General features: G+C 34.5%; 2 protein-coding genes and 2 pseudogenes across 2 annotated transcripts; 2 read left to right on the top strand and 2 right to left on the bottom strand.

Moving 5' to 3' along the window:
* The first annotated feature begins 321 nt into the window (after positions 1-321).
* LOC128870486 (uncharacterized) lies at positions 322-4,975 on the top strand. The gene is made up of 2 exons (XM_054113166.1): positions 322-2,601; positions 2,657-4,975. The coding sequence occupies exons 1-2, from the start codon at positions 2,567-2,569 to the stop codon at positions 3,054-3,056; spliced, it is 435 nt and encodes a 144-aa protein (XP_053969141.1). The 5' UTR covers positions 322-2,566; the 3' UTR covers positions 3,057-4,975.
* On the bottom strand, positions 3,458-4,189 carry LOC128870487 (putative nuclease HARBI1; annotated as a pseudogene).
* Positions 4,976-7,327: 2,352 nt separating the features above from the next.
* On the top strand, positions 7,328-10,902 carry LOC128870484 (uncharacterized). Its single transcript, XM_054113164.1, has 2 exons — positions 7,328-9,311; positions 9,367-10,902. Exons 1-2 carry the CDS (start codon positions 9,277-9,279, stop codon positions 9,764-9,766), a joined length of 435 nt encoding a protein of 144 aa, XP_053969139.1. The 5' UTR covers positions 7,328-9,276; the 3' UTR covers positions 9,767-10,902.
* On the bottom strand, positions 10,168-10,899 carry LOC128870485 (putative nuclease HARBI1; annotated as a pseudogene).
* Positions 10,903-25,879: the final 14,977 nt, after the last annotated feature.

The following is a 25,879-nucleotide window of genomic DNA, read 5'->3' as shown; positions in this document are numbered from 1 at the left end:
CATCAATTCTCGGCACAAATTTTTTTTTTCGTTTTTAAATTTTTTTTTTTTTAATGTAATCGTAAAAAAATTTGTAATAATATACATTTTATGAATCCGCTTATCATTTCAAAAGTAACAAAATGGTCAAAAAATAAGCAGTCGAAGAAATAAACGCACCGCCTATTTTTCCTCGCCACATGTTAGACTCGAGTTCAATTCCCGGCGCAAACTTTTTTTTATAAATTTTTATTTTTAAATCGTTTTTTTTTTAATGTAATTGAAAAAAAAAATATGTAATAAATTTTACGTATTCGCTTATTATTTCAAAAATACGAAAATAGTAAAAATTTAATTGGTTTAATGTCGAGGTGAGAAATGTGTTGTGTGTTGAGGTGAAAAATGTGTGGTGTTTCTAATTTTTGTGTGGGCAAAAGTCAGTGAGGTGTCTATAAACTCGGTGTGCTAAATGACCTTACTACAAATCTTTCAAATCTCAATTGTACTAAAAAAAGCTCACAGTAACATTTGCACCTTCTCATTGCATTAACATTCTCTGATATAACTACGCATACAAACTTTCAACTAACGCAGAATATGTGCATATAAAACTGCGAATCGAATAAATGAGTGATTTAGAAAAGTTCATTATTAATTATAGATTAACGCAATCGTGAAAGACGTGTTGTGTATGCGGTACATAGTCTCATGTTTGACTCAGGTTCAATTCCTGTACACACTTTTCTTTGTTCGATATTTTTATTTAATTTTTTGTATTTGGTTTAATTAGAATTGATTTAAAATAGTGTATTCAGGTTTTTCTAATACCTGTTATTGAGAAATTTATTTTCTATATAACATTATTCATACTTCTTTTGAATTGATTTATGTATATGTAAAACAGCCATAGAGGCAATCATTTGAATATGCATTCCTATATTTAATCTCTTCAGTCAAATTTGAACTACTTACATAAACATATTGATGAGAAAATATTCTAATATCCATGGATGCATTCAGAAAGCCAAACGCGCATGCACGCATATGTATATAAATATATACAAACCTTCAACGAACGCAAAATGTATGCATATAAAAAACAACAACTGCGACCGTCTTCTTGTCCGTCAGTGAAAAGATGGGATATGTATACCCTATGAGCAAAAAGAACCGGGAAGGTGATGTTGACTGTTTCTTTCGATTGCCAAGGCATAGTCCACCATGGGCCAGACAGTCAATAGAGAATATTATTTATCCGTTTTGAAACCTTAGAGAGATGCTGTGTGTTGCAAACCGCCAGAAATGTGAGCAAACAATTCTCAGATTTTGCATGATGATAACGCGCTATCGCACTGATGAAATAGAATACAAATCGGCCTGCCGGGGGTGTTTGGAGGACTGGGTTAAACGTTGGCACATGTGTGTTGCTTCAGACGGGTCATATTTTGAAGGAGATAATATAAATCTGCCTTAAATTTAACTCTGTTTTGTTTAATTTAAACATTCCCGGTACTTTCTGATCATAAGGTACATATATGCAGCTTTGCGGACAGCAATGTGTGATTCGCTGTAAGTCGCATTAACTCGCGACTGTCGCACAGTTAGAAGACATATTTACATACATATAAGGGTGCATACATACATACGGAGCCGCGGCCACTCGACATGACAAAAATTTAAGATTTATCAAATATTTTCAAATAATTCCACGCGAAATATTCCAATATTGACTATTTTCGAATGGTCGCGAAAATGAATGGTCGTTTTATGAATGAAATTGAAATATGAGCTCTAATGCTGAAAACAGTGAAGCCCGTAAACGCAATTCCGGCCCAGCTGTTTCAATCAAACTAATGAGAGCCCCATGTAAACGAAAAGTTCCTTCCTTCCGTATCGTAGTACCGTAGATTTTATTTCACGATTATTAAAAAAAATTCCGTAATTTTGACCCAGCTGATTGCACTCTCACCACACAGTGTTGCCAAGCAGTACATTTCGAAATCATTTACAAAATAAACTTAGAAAAATTATAATTTTTGTTAAAATAGCTTAAAAATACTGTTCAATAATGTTAATTATAGATAAATGAACTATTTGCATTTGTTGGTTTTTGGCTTTGGTTTATTAAACAATGAAAAATTGTAACTGATAACGCGGAAGTGTGAAAAAGTGTGTAAGCAAAAATATCAATGGCAACATTGTGTCGATACAAGCAGATGCATATGCATATATATTTATAAATTTGTGTACAAACACATAAAACACGGAAATGGCGCTGAACGATGAGCATCTTGTATCCCTAGTACAAGATAAAAAGGAACTCTACGACAAGAGCAATCCTCTATATAAGTTGCAGGGAAGAAAAACGATGATATGGGAACAGATCGGAAAGGAGCTGCGCACAAGTGGTGAGTGGGAGCTATATTTACTAGTATTTCAAATTTCATAACAAAGTTATTTTAGAGGTGAGGTATGCAGACGGAGGTGGTTAGCTCTTCGCGATCGATATGGCAGAGAAGCCAGAAAATCAGAAGCACCATCAGGCAGTGGAGCAGACTACCAGAGGCAGTGGTATCTGCTTGAAAGCATGTCGTTTTTAAGGCCGCATGTTATTCCTCGACCGTAAGTATAGTTGGAATATTTTTATAAAGCGATAATTAATAATGTTTTTTTAAAGAATTAGGTGCTCACACAATGTGTGCCCAGCAGTAGCTTCGCTTACACCTTCAATTGCTACTACTACGCTCTCACCGTTGCCACCAATAGTGCCAGAAGAAGAGTTTTTTGATGATGTAGATTCACCATTGCCATCAACATCAGCGACATCTCCACCCCAGTCACAGCGACCTAGCGGAAAAAAACGGGACAGAAGTGCTGCGGTCGAGAATGGCATCTTGGAAGCAATCGATCTCTTGAAAAAGAGATGCCTAGAAAGAGAAAATAAACCAAACAACTCGGCGGACTCCTTCGGTTACATGATTGGCTCAATGGTTGCCAAAATGAGTGCAGCTAAGCAAGCCCGGGCCCTGCAAGGAATCCTCGAGGTTATATTTAAAATAGAGCAGGAGCCGGAATGAGGGTTTTTTTTTAGTTTGAATTTTTTTTAATTTAGCTTTATAATTCGTTGAATTTTTTTTATTTTTATCTTTTATTTCATTTTTTTAAGTTTACTTTTAAGAATCTTTGAATTGTATAGCATACGAAAAGAAAGAATGTGGAATATGAATACTGTTATTTTGTAAATATATAAACTTTGTACCTGAATTTTGAAATAATAAAAGAACTACTTGAAGAATGAAAATATTTCCAAATATTTTTAACTGCATAAAATTACAGTTGGACTTTATATTTGTAAGTATATTTATGTATATAAATTGCATAACTAAAAGTTCGTAAATAAAATTCATAAATAAATAAACATAAATAATAAAATAATTCATTATATTTATATTTGTTTCACTTCACATGTCTTTCAATTTTATATGTAGGGTCCGCCAATGGAAAGGTCTATGTCATCTTGGTATGGTAAAGCTCCATCATTTATGAAATAATCAGCAAGCCTATCGCGGATATTAAATGCATTTGTTGAAGCTCTCCGAATTGTAGTCCGTATACGTGGTAATGACGATTCACTATTAATTTCTCGTCGCCATTCCCCACAATGAACGATGTTGCCTGGTTCTTGTCGATCAACATAATTTTCAGGGCAATACCAACGATTGCGATTGTTTAAAATTATAAAATTGTGTAAAACAATGCAGGCCAGCACTACTTTTTCGCAATTTTTAGGGTCACATTCAATCGTGGTGCGAAGAATTCTCCATCGCGCCGTTAATATTCCAAAGCTGTTCTCTATTACTCTACGCGCTCTTGAAAGGCGATAATTAAAAATCCGCTTGGTTCTTGGTTAGTTAAATTCGGGATATGGACGCATCAAGTTTGTTCTCAATGGGAATGCAGCATCACCAACGAAAAAATGTGGTAATGGTTGGGGCGATTCCATAGATATACGCGCGGGAGGCGGTAGTGGCAAAGTATTTTGCATCAAGTTCTGTCCAAACGATGAAAGTTGAAAAACGCCTGTAAAATATACATATGTATTAGGTGAAATAACTTACTACATTTAAATTTTATTACCTCCGTCACTCTGACTACCATAACTCCCGATGCTTACTGCAGTGAAAGTATACTTGGCATCACAAACGGCCATCAGAACGATGCTAAAGAATTTTTTGTAGTTGTAATACATCGAACTGGACTTGGCTGGACATTTGATTGCAAAATGCTTGCCATCGATTGCACCAACACAATTTGGAATGTTCCACATATCAAAAAAATCCTTCGCAATATCCCTGTACTGGGATTCTGTAGGTTCGCTAACGTAAACTGGAGAAAGTAGCCGCCAGATAACTTCACAAGTTTCCTGTATTATTTCGCGCACTGTCGTTGCACCTAACTTATAACTCCATGCAATGCTCTTCACAGATACACCTTGTGACAAATATCTAAACAACCAATAAGAAATAAATATTAATCGACTTGAAGCCTCGCTTTCTCAATATGCATACAGCAAAACTAAAGATAGTCTTTCCTCAGGACCAATCCGCTGTTTTGGCTTCCTCAAGGAACTGCTCTCTAATTTTAAAAGCAGCTCATACACAGGCGTGGGCATCCTTGTGTGTGAAAACAATTCATCAGGCTCCAATGTTTTCATTCGGCGGAACACTTGGATTTGATAACCACTTGTGCCCCAATTCCTATTTAATGGCCGAACTTTATACCTTCTGCACTTTTTTTGGTCCTTGTATTTTTTACATAAAATATATCGTTGAAATAAATTCAGAAATAACTCGCAAATTTCGATGTCTTCTTCATCCATTTTGTCACTGATGTATTTTGCAAATATTGTTTGTATGTATGTAACCAACTAAAACAAACGGGAAATAGTTTTGCTCAGTTTTGTGCACGGTAAGGGCATGCGGTAAGGAAATTCCGTGCGGACTTCACTGTTTTCAGCATAACTTATGAATGAACTTTTTGTTTTTGTTCTAAATTGTTCAGCGCCGTCGATGATAGAATCATGGCCGCTGCGACTGCGTCTACGAATGTATTTTGTTTTTGTAGTCGCTAGGCTTAGATTTTAGCTTTGGGCGACATGCGCATGTGAGGTATGTGTTTTTGTTGTGTTCTAGAACATTTTAGAATGTGTGGTGGCAAAGCGGCCATCGCGTTGCGCTTGCTGTTGCTTTTGCGTCTATCAAAGTATTGTGTTTTTGTAAGTATAATATTAGGAATATCGACTGGTGAAAGACAAAAGTACACGGAAGCAAGAAGGGAGCACTGTGCTCGCGCATATATGCATGAATGTATGAACGTGCATGGATGTAGTAACATATGAATACAATTATTTTGTTGGAAGTTTAGAAGGCAAGTAGGTATACTCGTATATGTATGTATATATGCTAGGACATAAAGTGGGTATATATACATACATAGAGCAGAATTGTTTTTGCACTTGTTACACCCGATTTACACACGGAGACATCTGGAAGGGAGACACTGGAAATTCTCTTTTCATGTCTCATTCGCGGCCACACGGGCAAAATTGTTTTGGGCAACATTTTGACATTTAATGCTTTAGCATCGTCTGTTTCGGATATATTCTCTCACGCGCTTACATGTAAAGCGGAAAACGTTCGTCAACAATTTCTTAAATATATGAATGAAAAATGCAAACTGGCTAAATAATAAATAATTTGTTGTTTTTTTATTTAAATATATTTATAAATTATTGTACTTGAATAAAAAAAAAATTAAATTAAAAATACTTCATACATAAATAATTAACTTAAAATTAACTTGAGTATCTAGAAATGCGGGTAAAACTAGAATTCAACATAAAAATGCCCCATAATATATTTTAAATTATACCTACTTTACTAGCAAAAATAATCGTGCATTTCCCAAGCAGTGTTCGGATGTTTGTCATCTTTGTTATCTTCCGTTTGCTTAAAACCAACACATTACTCAGAACCTTCTCCCACAAAAGAAGAAAACAAATGAAGCAACTGTCAAAAATTGCTTTAAGATTGGAAATACGAATAAGAAGCACAAAGCGTGTCGCCAGTACAGGAGACAAATTCCCTTCTCTCTTCCGCGGCCGTCCTTCACCCCCGAACAAAATGTTTCCCTTCCAGTTGTCTCTTCGTGTAAGTGGGCACTTGGAAGAAACTCGTTCACTAGTGCGTATGTGTATTTGATTTCTTGTAAGAATGTGATGTGCTGTGACATGTGTACATACATAAGTCAAGGTTATTTGGGCATACTTGCATATGTGATATGATGTTCTTGCGCTTGTGCATTATTGTTTTTCATATACAAATGTACATACATACATATGTATGTAAATGCTGTCGAATACATAAACTATAAATTGACATACAATATAAAATAAGTGTTGATTTATCTTAAACCGTTCTTTTTTTCTGAATGCAAATACCTCCTATTGACATGTACATACATATTATGTACTTATGTATATTTCATATACCATCATTTATTTACATATAAAGTATACGTTCATTTATGTACATATGTGTGTAATGAAAAACTTCATGAATTACTTTCAGAACTTTATTAAAATTTATTCGCGTCGCGCGCATGCACAAAACCTTTTGTTCACAACGCAGGCGCAGAAATAAACGCTCTGCGTATTTATCCTCCCCACGTGACTCGCCATCAATTCTCGGCACAAATTTTTTTTTTCGTTTTTAAATTTTTTTTTTTTTAATGTAATCGTAAAAAAATTTGTAATACATTTTATGAATCCGCTTATCATTTCAAAAGTAACAAAATGGTCAAAAAATAAGCAGTCGAAGAAATAAACGCACCGCCTATTTTTCCTCGCCACATGTTAGACTCGAGTTCAATTCCCGGCGCAAACTTTTTTTTATAAATTTTTATTTTTAAATCGTTTTTTTTTTAATGTAATTGAAAAAAAAAATATGTAATAAATTTTACGTATTCGCTTATTATTTCAAAAATACGAAAATAGTAAAAATTTAATTGGTTTAATGTCGAGGTGAGAAATGTGTTGTGTGTTGAGGTGAAAAATGTGTGGTGTTTCTAATTTTTGTGTGGGCAAAAGTCAGTGAGGTGTCTATAAACTCGGTGTGCTAAATGACCTTACTACAAATCTTTCAAATCTCAATTGTACTAAAAAAAGCTCACAGTAACATTTGCACCTTCTCATTGCATTAACATTCTCTGATATAACTACGCATACAAACTTTCAACTAACGCAGAATATATGCATATAAAACTGCGAATCGAATAAATGAGTGATTTAGAAAAGTTCATTATTAATTATAGATTAACGCAATCGTGAAAGACGTGTTGTGTATGCGGTACATAGTCTCATGTTTGACTCAGGTTCAATTCCTGTACACACTTTTCTTTGTTCGATATTTTTATTTAATTTTTTGTATTTGGTTTAATTAGAATTGATTTAAAATAGTGTATTCAGGTTTTTCTAATACCTGTTATTGAGAAATTTATTTTCTATATAACATTATTCATACTTCTTTTGAATTGATTTATGTATATGTAAAACAGCCATAGAGGCAATCATTTGAATATGCATTCCTATATTTAATCTCTTCAGTCAAATTTGAACTACTTACATAAACATATTGATGAGAAAATATTCTAATATCCATGGATGCATTCAGAAAGCCAAACGCGCATGCACGCATATGTATATAAATATATACAAACCTTCAACGAACGCAAAATGTATGCATATAAAAAACAACAACTGCGACCGTCTTCTTGTCCGTCAGTGAAAAGATGGGATATGTATACCCTATGAGCAAAAAGAACCGGGAAGGTGATGTTGACTGTTTCTTTCGATTGCCAAGGCATAGTCCACCATGGGCCAGACAGTCAATAGAGAATATTATTTATCCGTTTTGAAACCTTAGAGAGATGCTGTGTGTTGCAAACCGCCAGAAATGTGAGCAAACAATTCTCAGATTTTGCATGATGATAACGCGCTATCGCACTGATGAAATAGAATACAAATCGGCCTGCCGGGGGTGTTTGGAGGACTGGGTTAAACGTTGGCACATGTGTGTTGCTTCAGACGGGTCATATTTTGAAGGAGATAATATAAATCTGCCTTAAATTTAACTCTGTTTTGTTTAATTTAAACATTCCCGGTACTTTCTGATCATAAGGTACATATATGCAGCTTTGCGGACAGCAATGTGTGATTCGCTGTAAGTCGCATTAACTCGCGACTGTCGCACAGTTAGAAGACATATTTACATACATATAAGGGTGCATACATACATACGGAGCCGCGGCCACTCGACATGACAAAAATTTAAGATTTATCAAATATTTTCAAATAATTCCACGCGAAATATTCCAATATTGACTATTTTCGAATGGTCGCGAAAATGAATGGTCGTTTTATGAATGAAATTGAAATATGAGCTCTAATGCTGAAAACAGTGAAGCCCGTAAACGCAATTCCGGCCCAGCTGTTTCAATCAAACTAATGAGAGCCCCATGTAAACGAAAAGTTCCTTCCTTCCGTATCGTAGTACCGTAGATTTTATTTCACGATTATTAAAAAAAATTCCGTAATTTTGACCCAGCTGATTGCACTCTCACCACACAGTGTTGCCAAGCAGTACATTTCGAAATCATTTACAAAATAAACTTAGAAAAATTATAATTTTTGTTAAAATAGCTTAAAAATACTGTTCAATAATGTTAATTATAGATAAATGAACTATTTGCATTTGTTGGTTTTTGGCTTTGGTTTATTAAACAATGAAAAATTGTAACTGATAACGCGGAAGTGTGAAAAAGTGTGTAAGCAAAAATATCAATGGCAACATTGTGTCGATACAAGCAGATGCATATGCATATATATTTATAAATTTGTGTACAAACACATAAAACACGGAAATGGCGCTGAACGATGAGCATCTTGTATCCCTAGTACAAGATAAAAAGGAACTCTACGACAAGAGCAATCCTCTATATAAGTTGCAGGGAAGAAAAACGATGATATGGGAACAGATCGGAAAGGAGCTGCGCACAAGTGGTGAGTGGGAGCTATATTTACTAGTATTTCAAATTTCATAACAAAGTTATTTTAAAGGTGAGGTATGCAGACGGAGGTGGTTAGCTCTTCGCGATCGATATGGCAGAGAAGCCAGAAAATCAGAAGCACCATCAGGCAGTGGAGCAGACTACCAGAGGCAGTGGTATCTGCTTGAAAGCATGTCGTTTTTAAGGCCGCATGTTATTCCTCGACCGTAAGTATAGTTGGAATATTTTTATAAAGCGATAATTAATAATGTTTTTTTAAAGAATTAGGTGCTCACACAATGTGTGCCCAGCAGTAGCTTCGCTTACACCTTCAATTGCTACTACTACGCTCTCACCGTTGCCACCAATAGTGCCAGAAGAAGAGTTTTTTGATGATGTAGATTCACCATTGCCATCAACATCAGCGACATCTCCACCCCAGTCACAGCGACCTAGCGGAAAAAAACGGGACAGAAGTGCTGAGGTCGAGAATGGCATCTTGGAAGCAATCGATCTCTTGAAAAAGAGATGCCTAGAAAGAGAAAATAAACCAAACAACTCGGCGGACTCCTTCGGTTACATGATTGGCTCAATGGTTGCCAAAATGAGTGCAGCTAAGCAAGCCCGGGCCCTGCAAGGAATCCTCGAGGTTATATTTAAAATAGAGCAGGAGCCGGAATGAGGGTTTTTTTTTAGTTTGAATTTTTTTTAATTTAGCTTTATAATTCGTTGAATTTTTTTTATTTTTATCTTTTATTTCATTTTTTTAAGTTTACTTTTAAGAATCTTTGAATTGTATAGCATACGAAAAGAAAGAATGTGGAATATGAATACTGTTATTTTGTAAATATATAAACTTTGTACCTGAATTTTGAAATAATAAAAGAACTACTTGAAGAATGAAAATATTTCCAAATATTTTTAACTGCATAAAATTACAGTTGGACTTTATATTTGTAAGTATATTTATGTATATAAATTGCATAACTAAAAGTTCGTAAATAAAATTCATAAATAAATAAACATAAATAATAAAATAATTCATTATATTTATATTTGTTTCACTTCACATGTCTTTCAATTTTATATGTAGGGTCCGCCAATGGAAAGGTCTATGTCATCTTGGTATGGTAAAGCTCCATCATTTATGAAATAATCAGCAAGCCTATCGCGGATATTAAATGCATTTGTTGAAGCTCTCCGAATTGTAGTCCGTATACGTGGTAATGACGATTCACTATTAATTTCTCGTCGCCATTCCCCACAATGAACGATGTTGCCTGGTTCTTGTCGATCAACATAATTTTCAGGGCAATACCAACGATTGCGATTGTTTAAAATTATAAAATTGTGTAAAACAATGCAGGCCAGCACTACTTTTTCGCAATTTTTAGGGTCACATTCAATCGTGGTGCGAAGAATTCTCCATCGCGCCGTTAATATTCCAAAGCTGTTCTCTATTACTCTACGCGCTCTTGAAAGGCGATAATTAAAAATCCGCTTGGTTCTTGGTTAGTTAAATTCGGGATATGGACGCATCAAGTTTGTTCTCAATGGGAATGCAGCATCACCAACGAAAAAATGTGGTAATGGTTGGGGCGATTCCATAGATATACGCGCGGGAGGCGGTAGTGGCAAAGTATTTTGCATCAAGTTCTGTCCAAACGATGAAAGTTGAAAAACGCCTGTAAAATATACATATGTATTAGGTGAAATAACTTACTACATTTAAATTTTATTACCTCCGTCACTCTGACTACCATAACTCCCGATGCTTACTGCAGTGAAAGTATACTTGGCATCACAAACGGCCATCAGAACGATGCTAAAGAATTTTTTGTAGTTGTAATACATCGAACTGGACTTGGCTGGACATTTGATTGCAAAATGCTTGCTATCGATTGCACCAACACAATTTGGAATGTTCCACATATCAAAAAAATCCTTCGCAATATCCCTGTACTGGGATTCTGTAGGTTCGCTAACGTAAACTGGAGAAAGTAGCCGCCAGATAACTTCACAAGTTTCCTGTATTATTTCGCGCACTGTCGTTGCACCTAACTTATAACTCCATGCAATGCTCTTCACAGATACACCTTGTGACAAATATCTAAACAACCAATAAGAAATAAATATTAATCGACTTGAAGCCTCGCTTTCTCAATATGCATACAGCAAAACTAAAGATAGTCTTTCCTCAGGACCAATCCGCTGTTTTGGCTTCCTCAAGGAACTGCTCTCTAATTTTAAAAGCAGCTCATACACAGGCGTGGACATCCTTGTGTGTGAAAACAATTCATCAGGCTCCAATGTTTTCATTCGGCGGAACACTTGGATTTGATAACCACTTGTGCCCCAATTCCTATTTAATGGCCGAACTTTATACCTTCTGCACTTTTTTTGGTCCTTGTATTTTTTACATAAAATATATCGTTGAAATAAATTCAGAAATAACTCGCAAATTTCGATGTCTTCTTCATCCATTTTGTCACTGATGTATTTTGTAAATATTGTTTGTATGTGTGTAACCAACTAAAACAGCTGTTATCTACGGGAAATAGTTTTGCTCAGTTTTGTGCACGGTAAGGGCATGCGGTAAGGAAATTCCGTGCGGACTTCACTGTTTTCAGCATAACTTATGAATGAACTTTTTGTTTTTGTTCTAAATTGTTCAGCGCCGTCGATGATAGAATCATGGCCGCTGCGACTGCGTCTACGAATGTATTTTGTTTTTGTAGTCGCTAGGCTTAGATTTTAGCTTTGGGCGACATGCGCATGTGAGGTATGTGTTTTTGTTGTGTTCTAGAACATTTTAGAATGTGTGGTGGCAAAGCGGCCATCGCGTTGCGCTTGCTGTTGCTTTTGCGTCTATCAAAGTATTGTGTTTTTGTAAGTATAATATTAGGAATATCGACTGGTGAAAGACAAAAGTACACGGAAGCAAGAAGGGAGCACTGTGCTCGCGCATATATGCATGAATGTATGAACGTGCATGGATGTAGTAACATATGAATACAATTATTTTGTTGGAAGTTTAGAAGGCAAGTAGGTATACTCGTATATGTATGTATATATGCTAGGACATAAAGTGGGTATATATACATACATAGAGCAGAATTGTTTTTGCACTTGTTACACCCGATTTACACACGGAGACATCTGGAAGGGAGACACTGGAAATTCTCTTTTCATGTCTCATTCGCGGCCACACGGGCAAAATTGTTTTGGGCAACATTTTGACATTTAATGCTTTAGCATCGTCTGTTTCGGATATATTCTCGCACGCGCTTACATGTAAAGCGGAAAACGTTCGTCAACAATTTCTTAAATATATGAATGAAAAATGCAAACTGGCTAAATAATAAATAATTTGTTGTTTTTTTATTTAAATATATTTATAAATTATTGTACTTGAATAAAAAAAAAATTAAATTAAAAATACTTCATACAAAAATAATTAACTTAAAATTAACTTGAGTATCTAGAAATGCGGGTAAAACTAGAATTCAACATAAAAATGCCCCATAATATATTTTAAATTATACCTACTTTACTAGCAAAAATAATCGTGCATTTCCCAAGCAGTGTTCGGATGTTTGTCATCTTTGTTATCTTCCGTTTGCTTAAAACCAACACATTACTCAGAACCTTCTCCCACAAAAGAAGAAAACAAATGAAGCAACTGTCAAAAATTGCTTTAAGATTGGAAATACGAATAAGAAGCACAAGGCGTGTCGCCAGTACAGGAGACAAATTCCCTTCTCTCTTCCGCGGCCGTCCTTCACCCCCGAACAAAATGTTTCCCTTCCAGTTGTCTCTTCGTGTAAGTGGGCACTTAGGAAGAAACTCGTTCACTAGTGCGTATGTGTATTTGATTTCTTGTAAGAATGTGATGTGCTGTGACATGTGTACATACATAAGTCAAGGTTATTTGGGCATACTTGCATATGTGATATGATGTTCTTGCGCTTGTGCATTATTGTTTTTCATATACAAATGTACATACATACATATGTATGTAAATGCTGTCGAATACATAAACTATAAATTGACATACAATATAAAATAAGTGTTGATTTATCTTAAACCGTTCTTGTTTTCTGAATGCAAATACCTCCTATTGACAAGTACATACACATTATGTACTTATGTATATTATCATATACCATCATTTATTTACATATAAAGTATATGTTCATTTATGTACATATGTGTGTAATGAAAAACTTCATGAGTTACTTTCAGAACTTTACATATTAAAATTTATTCGCGTCGCGCGCATGCACAAAACCTTTTGTTCACAGGCGCAGAAATAAACGCTCTGCGTATTTATCCTCCCCACGTGACTCGCCATCAATTCTCGGCACACATTTTTTTTTCGTTTTTAAATTTTAATAATGTTTTAATGTAATCTGAAAAAAATTTGTAATAAATTTTATGTATCCGGTTATCATTTCAAAAGTAACAAAATGGTAAAAAAATAAGCAGTCGAAGAAATAAACGCACCGCCTATTTTTCCTCGCCACATGTTAGACTCAAGTTCAATTCCCGGCGCAAACTTTTTTTTATAAATTTTTTTTTTAAATCTTTTTTTTTAATGTAATTGAAAAAAAAAATTATGTAATAAATTTTACGTATTCGCTTATTATTTCAAAAATACGAAAATAGTAAAAATTTAATTGGTTTAATGTCGAGGTGAGAAATGTGTTGTGTGTTGAGGTGAAAGATGTGTGGTGTTTCTAATTTTTGTGTGGGGGAGAAGTCAGTGAGGTGTCTATAAACTCGGTGTGCTAAATTCCCTTACTTCAAATCTTTCAAATCTCAATTGTACTAAAAAAAGCTCACAGCAACATTTGCACCTTCTCATTGCATTAACATTCTCTGGCCATAGTGCTGAACAGTCTGAAATAGTCGCGGCGGCGCCGAACAGTTTCAACTATAGTACTGTATAACAAAAACTCAACATCAAAAAACTCATTGTTAAATTCGAGCTCATAGTTCTAAGAGCAAAGTACCTTCATTCATAAAACGAGGTGCCCATATGCCTATTTTCTGGACCATTCGAAAATAGTCAATATGGGAATATTTCGCGTTGAATTATTGCCAAATATTTGGTAAATCTTGAATTTTTGTCATGTCGAATTGTATGTAAATATGTCTTCTAGATGCTCGACATCGGCAGCTGCTGTGCGTCAAATGCGCGTATGAGCATACAGTAACTTGCAGAAAACTACATACATAAGTAGCTTATAAAATAGTTCTGTGTCGGACATTTCAATACTAGGAAAAATTTTCGAAACAATTATTTTATGTTCTCTGGTAGTAGGTAAATAGTTAATTAGTATATTACTTCACGTGTGTAGTCCTCGAATTGTTAAAAAGGGCACAAAAACATATGCATACATATATCTGCAAGGTTAGAAACTTACTCTGAAATCAGAGGATTTGAAGGTTACTGTAGATACAATGCTGTGCCTATGTATGTGCGGTGGATTAACTGAGAAGTTTTACCGTAATATTTTTTGCTGTGAGAAGTGCACATACATACACACATCATATGCATATGCGCATATGTATATAAATTCACATATATATGTAAATTTGCATATGCCATCTTCCTGTGTTCCTGGTAATGCATTAGTTCTCTATGAAGGATTTTGATTTGGTTGAAGGGGAACAGATGGACAATATAATACATATGTATGTATATGTGTGTGAATTGTTCAGCGCTGATCATAACAACAGTACAATGCTGTGCCTATGAGCAGAGAATGTTAATGCAATGAGAAGGTGCAAATGTTACTGTGAGCTTTTTTTAGTACAATTGAGATTTGAAAGATTTGTAATAAGGTCATTTAGCACACCGAGTTTATAGACACCTCACTGACTTTTGCCCACACAAAAATTAGAAACCCCACACATCTTTCACCTCAACACACAACACATTTCTCACCTCGACATTAAACCAATCAAATTTTTACTATTTTCGTATTTTTGAAATAATAAGCGAATACGTAAAATTTATTACATAATTTTTTTTTTTTTTCAATTACATTAAAAAAAAACGATTTAAAAAAAAAATTTATAAAAAAAAGTTTGCGCCGGGAATTGAACTCGAGTCTAACATGTGGCGAGGAAAAATAGGCGGTGCGTTTATTTCTTCGACTGCTCATTTTTTGACCATTTTGTTACTTTTGAAATGATAAGCGGATACATAAAATGTGTTACAAATTTTTTTACGATTACATTAAAAAAAAAAAAATTTAAAAACGAAAAAAAAAATTTGTGCCGAGAATTGATGGCGAGTCACGTGGGGAGGATAAATACGCAGAGCGTTTATTTCTGCGCCTGTGAACAAAAGGTTTTGTGCATGCGCGCGACGCGAATAAATTTTAATAAAGTTCTGAAAGTAATTCATGAAGTTTTTCATTACACACATATGTACATAAATGAACGTATACTTTATATGTAAATAAATGATGGTATATGAAATATACATAAGTACATAATATGTATGTACATGTCAATAGGAGGTATTTGCATTCAGAAAAAAAGAACGGTTTAAGATAAATCAACACTTATTTTATATTGTATGTCAATTCATAGTTTATGTATTCGACAGCATTTACATACATATGTATGTATGTACATTTGTATATGAAAAACAATAATGCACAAGCGCAAGAACATCATATCACATATGCAAGTATGCCCAAATAACCTTGACTTATGTATGTACACATGTCATACCACATCACATTCTTACAAGAAATCAAATACACATGCGCACTAGTGAACGAGTTTCTTCCTAACAAGTGCAAAAACAATTCTGCTCTATGTATGCATATATACCGACTTTATGTCCTAGCATATATACATACATACATATATACCTACTTGCCTTCTAAACTTCCTACAAAATAATTGTATTCATATGTTACTACATCCATGCACGTTCATACATTCAAGCATACATATACATATGCGCGAGCACAGTGCTCCCTTCTTGCTTCCGTGTACTTTTGTCTTTCACCAGTCGATATTCCTAATATTGTACTTACAAAAACACAATACTTTGATAGACGCAAAAGCAACAGCAAGCACAACGCGATGGCCGCTTTGCCACCACACATTCTAAAATGTTCTAGAACACAACAAAAACACATACCTCACATGCGCATGTCGCCCAAAGCTAAAATCTAAGCCTAGCGACTACAAAAACAAAATACATTCGTAGACGCAGTCGCAGCGGCCATGATTCTATCAGCGACGGCGCTGAACAATTTAGAACAAAAACAAAAAGTTCATTCATAAGTTCGAGCTCATATTTCAATTTCATTCATAAAACGACCCGCCATATGCCAATTTTCGCGACCATTCGAAAATAGTCAATATTGGAATATTTCGCGTGGAATTATTTGCCAATATTTGATAAATCTTAAATTTTTGTCATGTCGAGTGGCCGCTCCTCCGTATGTATGTATGCACCCTTATATGTATGTAAATATGTCTTCTAACTGTGCGACAGTCGCGAGTTAATGCGACTTCCAGCGAATCACACATTGCTGTCCGCAAAGCCGCATATATGTACCTTATGATCAGAAAGTACCGGGAATGTTTAAATTAAACAAAACAGAGTTAAATTTAAGGCAAATTTATATTATCTCCTTCAAAATTTGACCCGTCTGAAGCAACAAACATGTGCCAACGTTTAACCCAGTCCTCCAAACACCCCCGGCAGGCCGATTTGTATTCTCTTTGATCAGTGCGATGGCGCGTTATCATCATGCAAAATCTGAGAATTGTTTGCTCACATTTAAGGGGGTTTCCAACACACAGCATCTCTCTAAGGTTTCAAAACGGATAAATAATATTCTCTATTGACTGTCTGGCCCGATGGAAGGTACTCATGGTGGACTATGCCTTGGCAATCGAAGGAAACAGTCAATATCACCTTCCCGGTTCTTTTTGCTCATAGGGTATACATATCCCATCTTTTCACTGACGGACAAGAAGACGGTCGCAGTTGCTGTTTTTTATATGCATACATTTTGCGTTCGTTGAAGGTTTGTATATATTTGTATACATATGCGTGTATGCGCGTTTGGCTTTCTGGATGCATCCATGGATATTAGAATATTTTCTCATCAATATGTTTATGTAAGTAGTTCAGATTTGACTGAAGAGATTAAATATAGGAATGCATATTCATATGATTGCCTTTATGGCTGTTTTACATATAAATTAATTCAAAAGAAGTATGAATAATGTTTTATAGAAAATAAATTTCTAAATAACAGGTATTAGAAAAACCTGAATACACTATTTTAAATCAATTCTAATTAAACCAAATACAAAAAATTAAATAAAAATATCGAACAAAGAAAAGTGTGTAAAGGATTTGAACCTGAGTCAAACTTGAGATTATGTACCGCACACACAACATGTCTTTCACGATTGTGCTAATCTATAATCACTAATGAACTTTTCTAAATCACTCATTTATTCGATTCGCAGTTTTATATGCACATATTCTGCGTTAGTTGAAAGTTTGTATGCGTAATTATATGCATATGTATGTGTGTTTGCGTGTTTGGCTTTCTGGACGGATATTAGAATGATATTTTCTCATCACTATAATTTGGATTTGATGAAATAGATTATAGATATATGTACATATTTTCTGTTTTGATTGATTTATATAAAAATCAGGTCATATCCAGTATGAACTATTTTATACCGAAAAGAAATTTCCATTTATAAAATACAAAAAAAAACAGTATTTTAAAGAAATTTTAATTAAAATAAACTCAAAAATTTTACCAAACTTTCCTGGTTTGAATTGTAAAATAAAATGTGCATGAAAAAAAAATATGACTTCAGGACTTGAACCTGAATTAAATACGTGCCAAAAAACAAAACGAATAATTCCGCCGACTTTAGCTTCTGCACCACAAATTAACTGCCGCGAGGCCTTCTTAATCGCAAATTTATTCGCTTCGATTTCCTTAGTAGTGTGCCGAAAAGTCTTATGAACTTCCTCAGTAGTTTGGTAAACGCAGAAAATATCTGAATTCCTGTCCTAGCGTGGTAAGTAAATATAGAAACCCTCCACTAGCGTCACTCGCGTGGTAAATATCTGCAATTCGCCACTCGTGAGCAAAGTTGAATTTGAAATGACCTTATTATGAATCTACAAATTAGAACTCGAAAAAAGCTCGTTTAACATTTGCTCCTTCTCATTGCATTAACATTCTCTGCTATGAGTGCGCGCTGGATACCTTGGACATTTTTTGCGAAGCGTAATATTTTTTCTGTGGCAAGTGCACGCGGCCGCATATGTATAAATTCGCAAATTTATATTTGCATATACAATCTTCCTGTGTGCCTGGTAATGAAGCGTTTTCGATAGAGGATTTTGATTTGGTTGAAGGAATTCAACAACGTTTTGCAAAAAATGCCTTGTTAGATATGCTAAAGTGCCTGTAGCTAGCCTACAGCGTTAACATTCTTTCTTCCTTCATACAAACGAATTTTACTCAACTGCTGTTTAATTTGGCCAGTTGAGTACATTTCTATTAACTTTTGCTGGAAAATATGTCTGTGGTGAACTACGCGCGCGAAACGAGTACCCTTCGAAATTCCATACGTTCCAGTCATTGAAACTCCTCTATACATTAGCGTTCTCTGTAGTGTGAGTTGTCAAAAATGAAGTCTAACCACAGAAAGTTAATGAGATGAGAAGGCGCATATGTTCAATTTCGTGTACTAATTTGTGGATTCATAGTAAGGGATTTTAAAATTCCACTTACCACACTAGTAGAGGATTGCAGATATTTACCACGCTAGTAGAGGACTTCATATCTTTACTTACCACGCTAGTAGAGTATTTCTGATGTTTTTTTCTGTGTTTACCACACTAGTAAAAGATTTCATATAATTTTTCAACGCTGTAGTACGGGATTCAACACACTAGGTAAGAGATTCGTAGTATTTATTGCTGACAGCGAAGCGAATGAATTTGCGATTAAGAAAGGCGCACAAATAGTTAATTTGTTGCGCAGGTGCTAAAGCGGGCACAGGTGCGGCGGAATGGTTCTAATGTTTGTTGTGGGGCGTATTTGATTCAGGTTCAAGTCCTGAAGAGTCATATTTTTTTCCTTGCATGATTTCTTTTTTACAATTCAAACCAGAGAAATTTGGTAACATTTTTTAGTTTATTTTAATTAATATATAATTTCTTTAAAATAGTGTTTTAGGTTTTTTTGGTATTTGATATTTAGAAATTTCTTTTCGGAATAAAATAGTTCATACTGAATATAAACTGATTTGTATATATGTACACACATAAATCAATCAAAAAGGAAATATGTACATATAAAAATACATATATTTAATCTCTTTAATCAAATCTAATCTATGTATTTTGATGAGAAAATATCATTCTAATAGCTCCTGGTGACGCTAAAGCATGCATGTCCTGCAGCTTATATGCGTGCGTGTCAGGTGCATGACGCTAATATTTAAAATTTTGGATTTTCATCATGCAAAAGCGGACAACCAGTATGTGTGATACGAAGCAGGTACGCAGAGAACGTTAATGTATAGAGAAGTCTCACGGGCTAAAAAAAGTGTGAAATGTCAAAAATGAAGTGAAACCGCGAAGACTTTTTCACCTCACTCAACTCGTCAGCGGGGAACTTCATAACAGAGCTGATTGCAGTGAATTATATACAAGTACAATAGCTCTGCTCAGTTTTTGGTTTCTGTAGGAAATCAAATTTACGAATAGCCGACGGCATTTTGCAAAGAATTTTCTTGTGCATTTTTATCTTCCCTTGATAAACGAAAATTTATTCAATTTATATTTTCAAACAAACTTAAGTGATTGATGAATGAAATAATGATTTGAATATTTATTATATGCGCCAATATTTAAAATCAAAGTAACTTTAATGTTTGTTGATTTAACTTAAAAAGAAGAATTTAAACGAAATACATTATAAAACGACCTCACATTTAGGTGTGGGTGCGTTTTAGTAAATTTAAAACTATACAAATTTGATGAAAACTTTGACTAATTTTTTGAGTCGAAATTAATTTTACACGAAAATTCATAGAGCATACACGTGATTCGGTATTTTGATACATGTATATGTATGTATGATATATCAATATATACATATATTATGTTAGTTATGCTTGTGCAAAATTTCAATTGCATCTTCAATTCTTATAGAGTTACATATGTATGTACTATGTGCATAAGCACTACAGCAACCATGACCTATCTCACGACGCATCGCCTTATCATATTTACATTTGAATATGCATTTACATACTTGCTTGATATAGTAAATACCTATTACAATCATTCTATTGGCAACTACCTACGTACAGAAGGTTATGAAAGTGAAGCAAAATGCATCCCACGCTTTTAACTTTAATTTGAATTATTCTATTTGTATCTTAATTTTTGTTATAATTCTGTTCTGAGGTAGTTGACTATGATTGATCGTTCGATTTGCTATTACCTCATTATAGGTCTCTTTGTCATTAAAATTTATTTTCTACTTTTTAGTTCGATTGGCAATAAAAGCGTGTTTTTTAGTTTTTTTAAACTATTTTTTGGAGTTTACTCCTTAAGAAACGATATATTATATAAGGCCCATGGTATGAAAAATGTGGGTAGTAAAATCGTGTGAATCACCGGAAGTGTACGCTGACGGAAGTGACGCGTTGCCCTTTTTCTATATTCTAGTGAGAAAAGGCACTGCATATCTTGTGGCGCTTGGTTGTTGGTGCAAACTTGTAGGAAATAAATTTTCCTTGTGGGTGCTGATTTCTCGTGACAAAAAGCACTGCATACCTTGTGGCGCTGGTTTGTTGGTGCAAACTTGTAGGAAATATATATTTCCTTGTGGTTCCTAATTTTCAGTGAGAAATAGCACTGCCTACCTTGTAGCGCTTCGTTTTTGGTGCAAATTTGTCAGAAATATATATTTCCTTGTGGTTCCTAATTTCCAGTGAGAAATAGCACTGCCTGCCATGTAGCGCTTGGTTGTTGGTGCAAACTTGTAGGAAATATATATTTCCTTTTGGTTGCTAATTTCTAGTCAGAAATAACACTGCCCACATTTTGGTGCTTATTTCCGTTTCCTATCTAGTGCTTGTGCGTTCGTTGAGAACCTACATATACCAGTTATATCGTCTGAACCTTTGGAGGAGATTGTCTTCAAAAACCCTTACAATGGTTCATCTGCCAATTACACGCCAATGAACTACCGCTTAGACATTTGTTTGAATACATTGATGGCTCTACGTCTGAAAGCTTTAACGGTGAAATAGAGAAAAAATTGAAGGATTGTGAGAAGCTTTCTTTCGTCAATTATAAACCAATTATATTCACACTACCAGATATATCCAGTGAAAAAGATTTAAGTACGGATCAAAAATACCTATTTGATATTTGTAGTGCTATTATAAGTGCACATTGCAACGACAGCTTAAAAAAGAAAAACCCCAAAAAATTGTTCATTCCAGGTGGCTTACTATAGCGAATAGAATAAATAAATTTATATTTTTCCAGTAATATAGAAATGGTCTTCATTTACTCCTTTTGCATATTAAATATATTTTTAAATATCACGGTAATCGTTCTTAAGGAGTAAACTCCAGTCGCGTGTCGGAGCTGACACACACACCTTTTATTTTCTACTTTTTAGTTCGATTAGCAAAAATGCGTGTTTTTTAGTTTTTTTTTTTAAACTATGTTTTATTACGAATGAAAATATTGTTATCATTGTAGTCAGTGAATTAATGATTCGATATATTCGTGTTGTATTTAATTCCTTTCTTATCGACTGTGAGTCTAAAGCTATGCAGTTATCGGCCGTGATAAAGAAGTAATCGCGATGAAGAACTTGTTTCGTGGAGGCAGCCTGAGAAACGGCTACCCCACTCCTGAAACGGAGAGGTAACAACGAAATATATTGACATAATCAATAAGTTACATACTTTTTCCCATATAGATCATTGATTGAAGGTCGAGCCTTGTTTTTCTGAATGAAAATTATTGTTTTCATTTAGTCAGTGATTTATAGTCCGATTTAATTGTGTTATATTTAATTTCTTCTTTACCGACTATATGTCCAAAGAAACGCCAGCATTGGCCTTGACACAGAATAGATACTCTCAGCACAGAAAAAGGGGACCGTGGATTATATTGGCACAATCAACACGAGATGTAAAGTTCCAGTTTGGTTTTTTTTTAGTTCATTTTTGTTGTGAATTGTACTTTAATCGATAAAATTTTATAAATGATATTATGGTAATGATAAATTCCTTCTTTATTTGCCAAAATTTTGTTCCGTAAAATAATTTCAAAATTTATGTTTTGATTATTTTATTGTAATTAACAAAATTACATCTTATATGAAAATTATTTCATCTTATATGAACATTGAATAGAGTAAATTTGCGTGTATGAGACTTTTAGTATCTACGCATATGTAAAGACTATGCAAAGTGAGAATGCAACTACCCTGAAAACGTTTTAGCCTTCTATTCGTACTGCAGTGCCGCGTGCCCGAGCAAGTGCGAATTCGAAAGAGTAAGTCGTAGACTCCCGAAATCAGTAAGAGTAACTCGGAGAGTGCAGGCATGCGTAGACCGCGCGTTAGCTCTGTCTTTCTTACTCTTCTACAGAAGATCTACTACTGTGGGCAAAATGTAAGGTGAATTTATTTGGCAAAGTTCGCGGGATTAAAATTTCGCTCTAGTTAATATATTTTTTTCATGAGTTGGCAGCACTGTTAATAAGATCTGGGCCAACTTTCATGTGAATGTCATTATCAGTAATATATTTACGCTTGTGTTTACCAAACGACCAAGGGTGCATTTTTCGATTTTTACAATGTCTGATTTGATTGAGCAGAGAAGTGCCATCAAATTTTGTTTGCGGAATGAAATTTCGGCTGCGGAAATGTTTAGAATGTTGCAGAAGGCATTTGGTGATTCGACCATGTCGCAGAAAAATGTTTATAAGTGGTACAAAGACTTCAAAGAGGGTCGAGAACGTGTTGATGACTTGGAGCGCTCCGGACGACCATCGACGTCAACAGATGACCAACACGTCAATAAAGTGAAGGAGTTAGTGCTCAAAAATCGTCGGTTAACTGTTAAAGACCTTACTGATATGATTGGAATATCAGAAGGATCTGTGAAAACCATTTTGAAAGACCATTTGGGCCTACGAAAAGTCAAATCTCTTTGGTGCCGAAAACTCTCAATTTCTTGGAAAAAAGTAGTCGCGTTGATGTGTGTGAAACAATGCTTGCAGACTATCAGGACAAGCTCAAATGCATCATTACGGGAGATGAGACTTGGATTTATGCTTACGACCCTGAAACAACCGACCAATCAAGTGAATATCGTGTTAAAGGCGAGGCCAGACCGAAAAGAGCACGTCAAAGTCGTTCAAAAATAAAGGTCATCATCACAGTTTTTTTCGATTTTCGTGGTGTGGTGCTCTATGAAGTCCTTCCACCTGGCCAAACTGTTAATAAGGAATATTATTTGAGCGTTATACTTCGTTTACGTGAAGCAATTCGTTTACGTGCACTCGTTCTTCGTGACCATTTCGCTAAAAATTCCACGCATATCGTTCCGCAACCACCATATTCGCCTGATTTGGGTCCGGTGACTTCTGGCTATTAACAAAACTCAAGAGACCACTCCGGGGAACGCGTTTCGAGTCGATTGAGGAGATACAAGCTGAATCGAAGAAGGTGCTGATGGCTATGCCGAAAATGGACAATTTGGCATGTTTCGAGGATTGGAAAAATCGTTGGCAGGAGTGTATTCCATCGAGAGGGGATTATTTTGAAGGGGATGAAATTGATTCACAAGAATAAATAAAGATTTTTCATTTTACAACCAAATTCACCTTACTTTTTGCCCACAGGTAAAAAAAGAAAATATTAATCCTGGCAATCCTAATAAGGATAAAGGAAAACTTTTATCAAATTATTGCATTGTCATCGGTCCCTGATAGGTGTGAAAAATTCCAAGTCGATCAGATTTTTAGAAGCCAGTGAAAATTAAGCTCAAAGATTCCGTTACATACATACATACATACATACAACCCGAGCTAATAAAAGTGTGTTAAAAAGTTCTGTGTCGGACATTTAAATACTAGAAGTAAATTTCGAAACAATTTTTTTTTTGTTCTCCTTTGTTTGAAAATACAAATTGAATAAATTTTCGTTTATCAAGGGAACATAAAAATGCACAAGCAAATACTTTGCAAAATGCCGTCGGCTATTCGGCAATTTGATTTCCTACAGAAGCCAAAAACTGTGCAGGGCCAATATGCTAAAGGAGAAATCGCTGTAAACAGCTTTGTTAAAAGTTTCACCACACCCCGGCGGCGGTTAGACTTCATTTTTGACAATTCACACTATTCGTAGCTCGTGAGAATTCTCTATATTTAACGTTCTCTGCACAGCAGCTGCGGTTGTCGAGCATTTAGAAGACATATTCACATACATATATGCGTGCAAACATATGTATATACGAGCCGCGAATTTTTTGATGATGAGTTTTTCTTGTACTGTACAATAGTTGAAAGTGTTCGGCGGCGCCGCGACTATTTTAGATTGTTCAGCAGCATGCCAACTAGAATGATTGCCGCTACGGCTGCGCCTATGAATGCATTTTGTTCTTGTAGTCGCTAGGCATAGAATTTTAGCTTTGAAGAATTGAAGATCAATTGAACTTTTGCACAAACAAAACTAATATAATATATATACATACATATATATTGATATACATATACATAAATATACAAATATATATGTCAATATACCTAAACATTTGTATGCTCTTAGTAAAAAGAAATTAGTAAAAATTTTCACCAAATGTGTATGAAGTTTTAAATTTACTAAAACGCACACAGAGAAATGTGAGGTCGTTTTATAATGTATTTTTAAAAATTTACAATTTTAAATTACATCAACAAACATTAAAGTTACTTTGATTTTAAATGTTAGCGCATTAATTCAAATATACATGCAGATATATATATAAACAAATTAACCTTAAAAAAATCAGTTAGATAGATGTTATAGGTTTCGATATATGACGATTTGAGTAAACTCTGTTTTCGAGCGTAGTATAACTGGTATTATAAAGAAAACATAGTTTTTGTAAATTAATTACTATGTTAAAGTATTGGCTTGGATTTTTTTTTATATAATTTTTAATAATTAACTGATCTTCGCCATACAATAAATTTAATTTTTTAATGCTTCTTTAGTCAATACCTTCCCAGTCGGTCAAATGACTTGCAAACAATATTATAAAAAGCTTACCAATGCAAGCGTTAAGCTTGAAAAATACTTAAGAATTCATTGAAAAATACTATCGCTGCGATTGTAGTTAAATCAAAACGGAACCCTAGTTACAATATTATTCAAGACAAAATTATAATCTATCTATATATATAAAAATGAAATGATGTTCGTTTGTACGCATTTTTTTGGGCCGATCTTTTTTCATGTTATAGGGATCCACTAGGGGAAGGTTTTTAGCAAAAAAAATTTTTTTTTAAATATTTTCTTCATATAAAAAAAAGAAAAAATCAAAATATTGTACAATTTGTGTTTTTAGTGAAAATTCATTTTCTGTGTACAACTTTTTTTGAATAAATATACGAATTTTTCGTTATTGTGAAACGATTTGTGCCGTGTTGCTAAGTTGCAAATTGTTTTCGACGGAGAGTAAACATAAACAC

This window comes from Anastrepha ludens, chromosome X (genome assembly GCF_028408465.1).
Source record: "Anastrepha ludens isolate Willacy chromosome X, idAnaLude1.1, whole genome shotgun sequence".
Lineage (NCBI taxonomy): Eukaryota > Metazoa > Arthropoda > Insecta > Diptera > Tephritidae > Anastrepha > Anastrepha ludens.
This window is presented reverse-complemented; position numbering and strand designations above follow the sequence as displayed.